General features: G+C 38.6%; 2 protein-coding genes across 4 annotated transcripts in view; one reads left to right on the top strand and one right to left on the bottom strand.

The window, feature by feature from the left end:
• Window positions 1-1,187: 1,187 nt before the first annotated feature.
• Window positions 1,188-13,078, bottom strand: cyldl (cylindromatosis (turban tumor syndrome), like). Of its 2 annotated transcripts, none has more exons than XM_040004073.1 (15): window positions 12,955-13,078; window positions 10,412-10,886; window positions 8,936-9,193; window positions 7,887-7,965; window positions 7,635-7,810; window positions 7,356-7,518; window positions 6,377-6,518; window positions 5,836-5,946; window positions 5,665-5,756; window positions 5,511-5,574; window positions 5,269-5,401; window positions 4,797-4,905; window positions 4,606-4,724; window positions 2,220-2,433; window positions 1,188-2,143 (listed from the first exon to the last, which is right to left on the bottom strand). In XM_040004073.1, exons 2-15 carry the CDS (start codon window positions 10,850-10,852, stop codon window positions 1,959-1,961), a joined length of 2,286 nt encoding a protein of 761 aa, XP_039860007.1. In that variant the 5' UTR covers window positions 10,853-10,886; window positions 12,955-13,078; the 3' UTR covers window positions 1,188-1,958. The 2 variants fall into 2 exon arrangements, with proteins under 2 accessions (XP_039860007.1, XP_039860006.1); XM_040004072.1 differs by lacking the exon at window positions 12,955-13,078 and adding an exon at window positions 11,155-11,448.
• The window catches only part of zc3h3 (zinc finger CCCH-type containing 3), a 73,147-nt gene continuing 72,425 nt past the window's right edge, over window positions 12,367-13,088 (top strand). For both annotated transcript variants that reach the window (XM_040004071.1, XM_040004070.1), the window contains exon 1: window positions 12,367-12,446. In XM_040004071.1, coding sequence (XP_039860005.1) covers window positions 12,401-12,446 — 46 coding nt within the window. In that variant the 5' untranslated portion in view covers window positions 12,367-12,400. The remainder of the gene's footprint in view (window positions 12,447-13,088) is intronic.

The following is a 13,088-nucleotide window of genomic DNA, read 5'->3' as shown; positions in this document are numbered from 1 at the left end:
CTGATGAACTGAGTGAAGCGGCGGTTGTTGGACTACCAAGTACACTTCAAGGTCAACAATAGCAGTATTTTGTTGTCCATGTAGTTACAACAGGCATTTTAGATTCCAGCTAGGATCTGACTGTAAGACTCTGAGGTGTTATTTCCCTGCTCGTTCTGCGTTCCACTATTTTTTTTATTCACTAAAAGAAACACTAACATCAATGAAGTCAGAAAGAAAAGCATTGTTAATGAGAGCACTGACAGTGAAGGAAACGTGAATAACAGTATGGCTATTTATTGTGTGAAAAGAACAATATGAAAGGAATAATTTAAAGAGACAACACAAGTTAACCTTTTGAACATGCTGTGTGATATTAAAAAAAATATTTTACATCCTGTGAGACTATGTTCAGGCTCAAAGTGGAAAAAAAAGAAAAAAAAAAAAAACGTGTCAAGACTTATGCATGCAAGCTGACCCTTGGGAGAAAGAAACAGAGGTGGAAATGTTTTTAAATGGTAAATGGCCTGTATGTGTATAGCGCTTTACTTAGTCCCTAAGGACCACAAAGTGCTTTACACTACATTCAATCATCCACCCGTTCACACACACATTCACACACTGGTGATGGCAAGCTACATTGTAGCACAGCTGCCCTGGGGCGCACTGACAGAGGCGAGGCTGCTGGACACTGGCGCCACCAGGCCCTCTGACCACCACCAGTAGGCAACGGGTGAAGAGTCTTGCCCAAGGACACACCAACCGAGACTGTCAGAGCCAGGGCTCGAACTGGCAACCTTCCGATTACAAGATGAACCGCCAACTCTTGAGGCATAGCAGTTTGTTCATCAAGGAAGAACACACTTCCCTGCACTCTTGAAAACCAAAACATGACAACAGAAAATACATGAAGTGGCAACAACTGAAGCTTAAAATGAAGCCAATGTAAAAGTACCAAAAAGTGAATCTCCTCTAATGGATAGTTGAGGCTGGTTCCAAAAGGAAGTCAGTCCTCATGGACTCACATGTTAAAATTCCTGAATACGGTGTCAGTTGAACAGGCCTAGACACTAGTCAGCAAATGCCTGGAAATCACCGGTCACTGGGGTAAAATGGTTGATGCGTGGTTGGTGGAGGTTGCATAGTTGTGAAGCTGTATGTGTATCAGCACACTGTATGTCCTACTCTTTTAGTAAAGACAGATGATGAAAGGTTTTATTGATTGCATTTATTTATTTATGACATCTATTTTACTGAATATCAGAAGTAGTAATAGTAAAAAATAGAAAAAGGTCACAAGTTCAACCAGGACTCCCAAGCAGCCAGTCAAGCACAGTTTTCCACTGTGATATTATTCCCAACATCTTTTCGTCTCTTAGGTTGCTAACAGAAACATCTTTGTCAAGAATAAAATCATCGTTTCATTTTCAGGTGTGAAATTTAAATACCAGAAGATAAAAAAATATATCTAAATATATAAAGAAATCCAGCCAACATCCAAATCTGATGCCAAAATAACAGCAGCATATAACATAAGCTTTTAAAATAGAGCTGGTTAGATGGTATTCTTAATGAACCGTACTGAATCATCACTACTGTCTACTTTGAAGGGTTTTTCATCAGCAAAACTCATTTACTTTCACTATACAAGCTGTAAATAAAATGTAAAGTAATTACAAACATCAGCAGTAAACTGTAAAACTATTTTTACAGTGCAATATGTAATTTATGTCCAACACATGCTGCAAGCCAGTAATTATTTTCTTCAGATTATAGTGCAAATTACTTAGAAAGCAATGTCAGTTTATCCTGTACTTCATGCCATATTAGAAAATTATTGTCGCTATAATTTTTTTCCAGCACCCAAGCACCACACACACATTTAAGATATCTGCATGTTAACAAAAGAAAACAAAACAAAACAATGCAGCAAAAAGAAATTACACAAATAGCAAAACGTCCAGTGTGCTCAAGTTCCATCAGCGATAGAGGCACATAGTGGTGCTTTGGTACAGGTACATGTAGGCATCACAGAAGAGACGCTTTGCTACACCTTTCATATCTCGAGGTGCCTGGTTGGCCAGCTCGGAGGGGGACATTTCCAGGTATTCACCAACCTCGGGGCAGGGCTGCACCTCTGGAATGTTGTAGCCATCCATCTCTCCTGAACGCAATACACACAAGTGAGCCAAAATGCACTCAGAGCTAACTTGTGTATGCATATTAAATATCCCGCTTACCCTGTCTGTCTGCCATGCTGTCGAAGAAGATCCAGTCCTCAGTGTTTGGTCCATATTTGACGAAGGACACATAGTGGCTTGTCTCGATGCAGAGCACAGCGAACAGCTCCATTTTGTCTCTGATCATAGTGTGAGGGTTTTTACGTCCAACATAACCCTTTGGGATTTCCAGGGATGCTGGTTTATGGCTGTGACGCTGAGGATGGGAGTGCACCTGAAAACACATACACACTATTAGACCTGTAAATAGTCACTATTTTATATCTATACTGTTAAATTTCACATTAGTAACTTTAGTTCATTGTCTATAAATGATCCCTAAACCAAAGGAGATATTTGAGACAACTCTATAATGTTGTAAATAAAGATCCTATAATAGTATAGACACAATCCCTACAATCAATCACCGATGAGCAAGCATTTGGTGACAACATGAGGGAAATAAAGTTTTTTGTTAAAACAGGAAGAGACCTCCACCAGAACCAGGGTGAATGATGGAAGGAATGAGAAGAGAGAAAAGAGGAGCACAGAGAGACTACCAACACGAAACAGGACAAAACACAAAATACATCTCCCCAAACAGCTTTAGCCTAGCTAAAGTATGACATTATTAGCTATCTCTGTGTCCAAATGCTCCTTTAGTTCCCAAAACCAAACAAGCACTGGGGCACCATTAAAAGTTTAAAGCCTCAGATTCTTTCAATTCCAATGAAATACCCAGTGGGACATTTTCCTAGGCTGGAGGATCAGGGGAAAGAGAAGACAGAAAAGAGAAACACTGGAGAGACCACTAACAACAACTGGGAAAAAAAACACGCATTACAGGTCCCAAAGCACATCAGCCCTGTGCAAAAATGTAGCATGAGGGCTAAATTGGTCTCAATAAAAATATATGTTGATGGTTTATTGGCAGAGACAAATTAGACCATCTGGGAAGAAGAAGATGGCGAAAATGGATAAAACATGAGCTGAAGCAGTGTTTTAAGAGAAAGACTGCAAAGCCTGAACCTTCTAATAGATGCTGAAAATTTCAAAATTTTTGAAAATGGTGTGTTTAGCGAAACTTCTAACAAATAAAATATATATATAATTTTTTATTTACGAGTTTTAATTTGTATCAAATTTGATTCAAATAACATGTTTGCAATTTATTGCTTAAAAGTGTATTGTTAGATGTATTTAGGTTTTTCTGGCAAAAACTATGACACCGATGTTGCTGAAGTCACAAAAACTCATTTACCAAATATCATCCACTTGATGTTACAGAGCTAATTGAAAATACAACAAATAAATTCAATAATAAAATTGAAATTGAGAAATATTTTTCCTTGATCAGCTGCTTACAGCATTCGTTTACCACCATCCAGTTTGCTCTTCCTGAATGGAGTGCTAGCAGGTGCTCCAGAAGAGCTTTCTTGCACATTTTGCAGAGCATTGTGCTTTTTACTAAATCATCATCAGAGCCTCACACTCAGCTCTCACTGTTAGATATGTTTGGGCTTCAGTCATTGTAGTCATGGTGTTGCTATATCACAGATATTGTGATGTGACATTTTTATATCATGTAAAAATGTATGTATTCAACAACATGACAAGGCACAGCTCTAGTCACGCACTACATCATCACTTAAGTGGATGACCTAGTTATCTGTGCACGTCCTTCATCTGCTATCTGTATGTATAAGAGGAAAGGAGGAAGACTTCACATACACTAGCCTACACTAGTTGATGTCTGACAAAAATTAATTTAAATATTTCATAAAATATTCAAATTTTTGCACAGTGTTTCATTTAGAGGCTTGATAGTATGCCACTGAACTGATATAGTGTTTCAGCAGTACTTACTAGAACCAACAGTTAAACAGCAGATGGTGAGCAGGTGATGTAATGCACCAAGAGCAGAGTTAATTAGCTGCTGTTCAATTCAGTGCACAAACTGATTCAGAAAGCAGCCAAGCATAGATTTTTATATATAGACAAGCAAAACAACACCATGTGTTGCAAAGCCAGATAAATACACAATATTATACACAATAATTATACAGTAATAATAAAAAAATCTGAACAGGTAGCTAACAAATATCTCTCAAACCAACTGGGATTTCGGTCTAAAATTTGATGACCTATATTAAGTCAAAGTTCTAGTTTTAGTGCATGTTCAACACTGACAGACCACTTGTTTGCAGTACAGATCAGCCTTGATTGTGATTTAATTTGTTTCCTCTCTATATCTGAGTCCTACCTCCTAATAGCAGCTAAATCTGATGAAACTGTGGTGAGGTGGGAGGTTTCACATGGAGAAATGACGTCAATACATTCCCTCTACCGTGACAAATTAAGCTAAAGACAAACAAAATGATTCGGATGTTAAAACAATGTGACAAACCTGTTCTGAACACTTCTCGCAGAAGACTTTGAATCCTGTCGGGCTGAAAAGGGGATCTTTAAAACAGTCGACGCACTCAACCTGTGCCAGGGTTCCGCACAGCATGCACTGCTGGGGACCTGAAAAACACACCGTGCGTTGTATTCACTGTGTTAAATTTAGTCGCTGTGAGTTTGTATTCTTAATCTGACCTTCAGAGAGGAGGTCAGTGACATCCAGCTCCAGAGAGGGGATGATTTTGTCAAACATCTTGAATTTCTTCCCAAAGCGAGGCATCTGGAGGATGAGGCAGGACGGCACCTGGAGTGATGGTACGATGAAATAAGATGAAAGACCACACAGACTGAATACGCTCAAGTGATCAGATTCCAGGTGGTCTGCTCAGAAAGCTTCCCCACAGAGCCATCTACTGGAGAACCAACCATTACAAGTCTGTCTATTACATGTCTGTGAGAAAACAGCTAAATCATTTTTGGATTAATCTGTGGAAAAAAAACAAAAAAAAAAAAAAAACAGTTTCCATTTTTTTTGTAACTGAAATATTAAGATACAGGATTGTCCTTCTATTCTGATAAATATCGTTATATTTTTAATTTGTTAAGCAATAAAACAAAAGTGAAAGTGGGACTTTAAAGTTTGTGCCTAACAATGAAGTGCTCTCACCTCTGCCAGCTTAAGACCTGCACTGTGGAAGGAATGTTCTAGTAGCTGCTGCACTGTTGGCAGAACTAGTCTGTGGTTCTGGTCCAGGAAAATCTGATAGCAGTAACTCTCCTGCACTTTACCTGCAGCTGATCTAAAATGGGAGAACACACAAGAATAGTCTGCATTCCAGGTATGAGTCTCAAAATGCATTATACTATACAGTACAGCAGGAGACAGTAATTTAGCTATAGTAAGTGTACAGTTTTAGCAGAGGATCCAGGGCGAGGATGTGGTGCATGATGACACTGAGGAACTCCTCTGGATCTGAAAGACAAAAGTAACATGAATACTTCAAACTCAACCACTTAAGACAAAACAAATGCCTTCCAGAAAAGCTTTCCCAAATAAGCAGACCCTTCTCATCTGTGGTGAATGATTGGCTGTAACCATGTTTCCGCAGCTGCTGTCGTAGCTTCATGATGTGTCTTCCTTCCACAAAGCCGTTACTGCAAACGGCACACACAGAACTTTAATAACAGCAAAAATAAAATGCAATCCATGTGATGATTTGATCAAAACACAGACCTGCGGAGGGGGTTGACTATGTCATTGAGCAGTGTTCTCTGAATTGGGGCATCTTGAGGTGTTGTTGATTTGAACAACATGGAGTCCAACACGGAAGAGCAGGAAAACAAACTGAAAGCAAAGAAAGAAACTAAGTTAACATAAAGAACTGTACATTCCCTAACATTATGGATTTTTAAAAATATAATAAAAAGTCAGACTGGAATCCTTTCAGTATGCTTTGAAAATGCAGTTAAAGAAACTGCTTTCATATTAGATTTGCTATGTTAAATGCACAACTGGTTTCATCTCTGTACCCACACATTGAAAGTACAGTACAGCATTCAATTGCAGTAGCTGGTATACCAACAATATAGTAGAAATGGAGACACCATCAAACAATTTCTAACCAGTAGAAGCAGGACAAAGCATCTGCACTGATGATGATGTCAATGCTAGCTAGCTAGTTAGCTAAAAGCCATTACAGGTAAAATCGTTTGTTGGGGAAGCTGTGCATTATTTAAAACTGTTAAACCACAGGATAATAATTTATTATGCTGACCTGAAGAGGGCAGCGTCCATGTAGCAAGAGTTACAGTGTCCTTGAATCCCCTTCATTCGTCCAGTCAGAAGCTGCTTAACCTGCTCTGTGCTCATAGGCGGAACAGTCTGCAACTCAGCTGTACTGTGGTCTGTTTGATCCACTAAATCAAAACATAAACAGCAAATATGTGGTTATGTATATAAACAAATAACAGATATAGATGTCCAAATGGCTGCTGTAAAGTGTATGCTACAGTCAGCTGTTGGACAAATGTGCAACTGGAGCACTGCATTTGATGCTGCTGCTAAAAATGCTTCAAAAATACAAACAGTAAACACTACTGATACTTTATATTAAAAAAAAAGACAAGTATAGAGAAAGACAAAATAGAAATGCATGTTTCAAGTAAGTAAAAGGAAACAAAGCTTAATTTTTGCAAATTAATTCTCCCTCTGCTGCCAGAAAAGTTCAAACTCAACCAAAATGTAGTTTGTTTTGTTTTGTTTTTTGCTGTTTTCAGTATAAAATAATCCTTTGTGAACAAGGGGTCACTCACGGCCAGTTGGATGTAAACTACATTGAAGAAAGCACCGGGACACTAATTACATCTACAGGAGCTCAGCTGTGGAGCTCCTGGCACAGTTTTTGTGCTGATGTTAATGCCAGAAGAACTTTGAAACAACAGAGCCACTTCATTGCTGTGGTTCCTAAACACATGCTCTTTGCAACAATAACACTTCTAGTAGATCATGGAACATCTGAGAGAGGAAGAAGTTCACAAACTTGCTGGAGTGGTGGCATCCTATTACAGTACTACACTCAAGTTCAGTGAGCGCTAGACCAACAAATTATTTCACAAATGTTTGGAAAAACGGACTGCGTGGCTAGGTGCTCGAGTCTTATATACCTGTGGCCTCTTGAATTCAAAGATTAAGATTAAGAGGTGTGGCCTAATACATTTTTCCATAGAGTGTAGGTTTGTCCATCCTGTACTAACCAGTGTCCTCAGGCTGCATTTTCTCATTGTGATTGGATGATGTGCTCTGAAAGCGTGAGTCAGGCCGGCATGAGCTCAGCTTCACAAACAGGGCTCTCTTCACAGGACATTTGAAATAACGTTGACCTTTAAAAGTACCATCACTCACTCCTTTGTTCTCGTCCTGCAGATCAGAATACAGACTGATTATACCAATGTCTGAAATTTAACCCAACATTAAACGCAAACTAAAACATAAATATGCAAAACAGTTTTAAATGATGATGAGTAAAGACTTACCAGTTCCAAGCCAACCATAGTTTCACTTCGATCAGGCAGCTTGCCTATCCAGCGAATAATTCCATATGTGTTGCCTTCACCCAGAGTCACTTCTACCATAGAGTTCAAACTCAGACCCATATAGAGATAATCTGTATCAGCTTCTGGGGGTGTGTCGACATCCATGCTCTCTCCCTCTGCAATGAAAAATGTGTTTGGCTGAGGCATGATGCAAATGTAAAACAAATAAACAAATGTAAAAAGACCTCAAACCTGCAATCAGCTCTCCTTTGATAACCGCTTCTAATGGAACTCTAACTTCACCCCCCGTCTTCCCAGATTCATCTTTGTCCTGAAAACACCAACAGACAAAGGAAATATTACTGTCCTATACTCCACTACTACTGCTGAAGCAGTATTAGAGAGTCTTAACAAAGTTTGGTTGTAACTGTAAACTCAAAGAAAAGCAGGAGCACGTAAATGACAGAATATCATCAGACAGGATAATTATCAGTGCACTGCTATTTTCAATTGGATTCAGATCCAGACTTTTACAGGACCATTCTTGGACCATGGCATGATTTAAATTACTCACTCCAGTGAGTTCTGAATCCTCATCTCCGATCAAACATTAAGCTATTATGAATCTAGCTATGACAATGTTAGCATTAGCATTTAGTAAACACTAGTCAGTCTGATGAATGTAACTTAAGACTGTGGTCTTTGTATTTGTGTTCTGCCACATGGATGTATTTTGTAGAGTGAATATCCTAAATGTGATTTTTTTTTATTATTAATCATTATAAAAATAAGGCATTATTTTATAAAAGTCATTTTCACACAGAGCAGCTGTCAGTCGAGTGACCTGCACAGAATGTGAAGCTGGGTTTCAGCCAGTTAGACCCATTTTACAGCGAGATCTGTAAACAAAACAAAATCCACCAATCCAGTAGTACATCATACTGTATGGCACAACTGAAGCAGTAAAGTCATATACATGTAGCTCATGCTGGTTTATGTTCAGACACACAGCTGCTGATGCCAGGACGGAAAGGTAAATGCTTTAGCTCCTCTAAATTGTCAACAGAAATGTAATTAAGTGATTACTTTTACTAGAAGAAATGATGATGCTGTAAATCTCAGGTGTGTTTCATAACAAAGAGTCTGCTTACAATTTAAACAGGTAATAATTTAGTCCCTATTATTTGTTATTATTTCTTTGAAAACATAAAAATCTGATTTTGTAGAATAAGCTATGTGGATTTATGGCACAAAATTACATTTGATATGATTTTGGAATTAAAAAATGGAATATTACTTACCGTGGAAATCTGAACGAAACATTGTCCACCTATTTCCAGTAAATCCAGCACCATTCCATAGCGAAATTTATCATCGATGAAGCAAGTAACTCTGTCTCCCAACTCTAGCCTTTCTGACTGTAGGGATGGCTTATGGACAGGGGGTAATAAAGAGCTGACTCTGTTGAATGGGGTAAAAACGCCACAGTTTTTGTCACACTTGAAATATCGTTCACCCCCATAGGTCCCATCACCGAGGCCCTTTCCTCTGTCTGGTCCCTGGAGAAAAAGAAGCAGAGCAGATTAAAACTGATGTCACACAAGACCTCAGTTAAATTTCTCTACCAGTTGTTCTGCTTTGCAAACTGCAATCATGCTGTGCAGTTGTGGAGTTGAATGGCTCCACCTGGCTTCAGCTTGTGAGGTTTTTACATTTATACGATTTCAATTAGTGTACTGTTTTACAAGACATTTTGAAACTTATTCAAAATAGTGACCTTACAAAGAAATTGATGCTTTTTCAAGCATGAAGCAGTGCACCCTTTCAACTTTTGATTGCTTGTGTTGTCTCCATACACCACTCCACAATGACAAAGCAAGTTAAAATACTCCCAAAACAAATTTGAGGGTATTTTAATGATTTATTCAAAAATAAATGGTTGAAGTATCATCTTTAGAGACATTTTTACAATACAGACATTTTTATGGTTCATACTGGCTCTGTCAGTTGTCCTTGATATGTTTCCACAACTTAAATTTGTCTGTGAGACAGGATTGTATCTGACAATCTCTGTGGCAATTTAAGTGCCCAAAAAGATGGCAACCCCCATTACTCACAGCTGGATACATTTCAAAATCTTTGTAGCTCTGCTTGACCAGCCAAGCTAAACCAGGACATCAATAATGTGGTAGCTCATCCAGCTCATGATCTATCACAATTCATCAGGTTATTGCCCATGAGATGACAATCGTGACCTTGACCCATAGTACGTTTGAGTTAACACCCATTAGGTGCTCAGGATCTTGATGCACATTGCCAAGAAAACTTCTCCGGATCTGAATCCAATCGAAGTTCTCAGAAAATATATATATTTTTTAAATGACTGTGCATTCATGCTTTCTGAAGAACTGGGCTGAGCTTGAAAGAAAAATACAAGGGAGAGTTGAGGAAAATGTGCCAAGCTTGTAAGATTATTCTCAAAAGACTTACTCCTTTCAAAGGAACTTTAATCCAGTCCTGAGCAATGGGTCTAAATATTTATGAATCTGGTAATGATTCAGTCTTATTTACTTATGTTTATAAATGTTCAAATCACTTCAAAAACCTGCTCTTGCCATTTAATTGTGGAGTAGTATGGTGTGTATATTAACAAACCCAGTTTGAAACACTACCACTTGTCTTTGCTTGGAGGCAGAAATCTCAAACCAAAATGAAACCTATAATATGTGTATATCTTGTGGATATGCCAGAAGGAGTAAGAAAAAAAACCATCAAACCTGTAGTTCGATTCCAAAAAAGTGTCCTGGTATGGGACAAGAAATAGATGTCTTTTTTATTGGTCCAATGTAGTGAATGATGCCTCTGAGCTTCTTCCCAGCTTCCTCCACAGTCACTTCAGTACCTATAGCAAGTTGCATTGCTGCTTGCAGATCATGTCGCTCTCTGAAACACCTCAGCCTCTCAGCTTCATCAGGCAGCGCCTGCAGCAGCTCAACTTCCTCTACACACAGCTGCTCCATGTCGTTGGCCTCCAAGTCATAGTCTATTCTAGAGTAGTACTTCATTAAACACATTCGTAGCTTTAATGGAGGGGGGGATTTTTTCATTTCTGAGATGTACTTATTTTCAGGCATGTAAACAATACTTCCAGCTTTTGCAAAACTGATCCATTCTGGCTTTTTTGTTAAGATGAAGTACACATTTTCTGTTGATGCCATGTTATCGAGCCAGGAGCTGTAAAGGGGGTACCTACTGTACAGAGACACACAGAAAACACACACAGCACAAATGTGTTGTTCAGACAGGTGTGAAAACAAAACAAGAAAACAATATACCTATTATCAATTTTGACACCAGCACTCAAGCTAGCTGGCTAACGAGCTACAATGTCAACTCTACAAATAAGCAGAGTTCAAACTGAAAACGGAGTCAACATTGTTCATAATTCTAAACCTTCAGACCGTCTGCATCAGTCTCTCCAGCGAGTATTTATTTATAAAGAAACCTCCGTTAGCTTTACCTTCAAATATTCAGCAACTTTAGAGATTGCTTTCCTTTCTGTCTTCTCTCTTCGTTTTACGTCCAATCAGCTGCCTTAACTTTCACTTCCTCTTTCATTTCATTTCGCAGCAGCGTCACTGGTACTTTGTTCATGACAGTTCATAGAAACATTTTTGGACCAGACGAACAAACTTTTGGCCCAAAACTACTTCCCCGAAGGGAATTCCAAACTTTATAAAGCGCAAATACAGAGACGCTTCCCGAAATGACGGTAATGTTTTCAAATCGGTTGTCAGCCAGCTGCGCATCAACGATAGCGAGGTTACGAAATGAAGCCCTTAGTACTGTCTTACAGACAGCTAACGGCTTTGTCAGTTGAATCTGACAATCCAGCCTCAAGAATGCTGACTGCATGTAGTACATTATTATTAATCCTTTATTTATCCAGGTAAAAATCTCATTGAGATTAAAAATCTCATTTACAAGAGAGACCTGGCATCATAGCAACAAAAGTCACATACCACATAGGTATATAACATTTAAAACAAATGAAAATTGAAGCTTGTTTTTTTTATACATGTGTGCATATCAGATAAATTCTGGGCAATTAATTACCTTGTGGTGTGTGATCTGCCTTTGGAGCTTCCTTTTATTGTTGTTTGTTTTTGTAGCTGAAAGTCGGTTCATAGTTTGTTCAGTCATTGTGTTTGTTCTCACTGTGATTTCCATACAAGAATCAATACAGAAAAGTGGTCTCTTAGTTGTATTGTATTTAAAAATGCATTACAATTAACGTGTCTGAATAAGTCTGGTTAATCCAGGCACAGTAATGGGAGTCCTTTGCACGGAAAGTAGTTTCTGGAAAGGAGGCAGCTGGTTCTTCTTGCTCAAAGCACGCATCATGCATTGCCTTAACCAGGCAAAGTCATTTAGACATATGGCCTTACACATCTACATATACATGCAAAGAGAAACCACAGCCTTGATAAAGCTGAAGACATTTATCTTTGTTTATTGTGTTTTAGTAACATTTTAAGTCTCCAATAAAATTAACTCTGCTCACCACAACAGTAAATTAAATAAATAAATAAATAAATAAGAAAATTCTACTCATTCTTACGGCCCACTTTGAGTTAAATGTCAAGCCTGTAAGTCAATACTGAGGATAAACAACGACGACTTTATTCAGACTGTGATTGGCCAACATGAAATACGTCATTCTTAAGGGCGTCGCCATTTAATGACGAAAGGTTGTAGTCGTAAACATGGAGGAGAGAGAAGCACTTAAGAGACAAATTGACCTTTTACAAAGTAAGTCTCTCCCGGTAAATGTTGACAATTGTAGTTGTTACAGGCGGGTTAACAAAGGCTGTTTTGCACAACACGGCTGCTTGAAGCTTGTCGGTCGTGCGCATTTTGTTGAAGGATAACAGTTAGCGTTGTGCCACCTCTACGCAGTAACATACTTTTTAACGATATTCACGTGTCTTAACAGAGCCGTTAGTGTCCTTTGAAGAATGCTTCCTGTTTGCCTTTGGAAGGAAGTAAATGGCTGTTTATGTCGGTGTCAGCTCCCTGTAACAGCATAAAGGTTCAGTCCTGTTTATAGTCCCCCGCACTAGTGATGACAGCACAGCGCCATAACAAACCTGGTTTTAATTACTTAACTTTAAGGCATAGTCGTACATTTATTTACATAAAGTACTAAAATAGTTATTAACAATTTGCTAGATAGCATAGCGACAGAGCGGAAAACAAGTGTATAATCCTCCAGAAAAGAATAAAAAACTCACTGCTACAGATTTTTCAAGTCTCTTACTCGAAGGAAGTAATGAGAGTTATTTGAAAGATGTTCTTTCCTTCCTGACACTGGTCAGTCTCCAGGATTTCCTATAGGGATCTGTAGAGTAAACTCAGCGAGTAAAGGATGGACTATTATGAGCCTGTTCCGTT

The sequence above is a fragment of the Simochromis diagramma genome, unplaced genomic scaffold, assembly GCF_900408965.1.
Source record: "Simochromis diagramma unplaced genomic scaffold, fSimDia1.1 OVJJ01000477.1, whole genome shotgun sequence".
NCBI lineage: Eukaryota > Metazoa > Chordata > Actinopteri > Cichliformes > Cichlidae > Simochromis > Simochromis diagramma.
The sequence above is the reverse complement of the archived record's forward strand: the minus strand, read 5'-3'. Positions and strand labels throughout refer to the sequence as shown.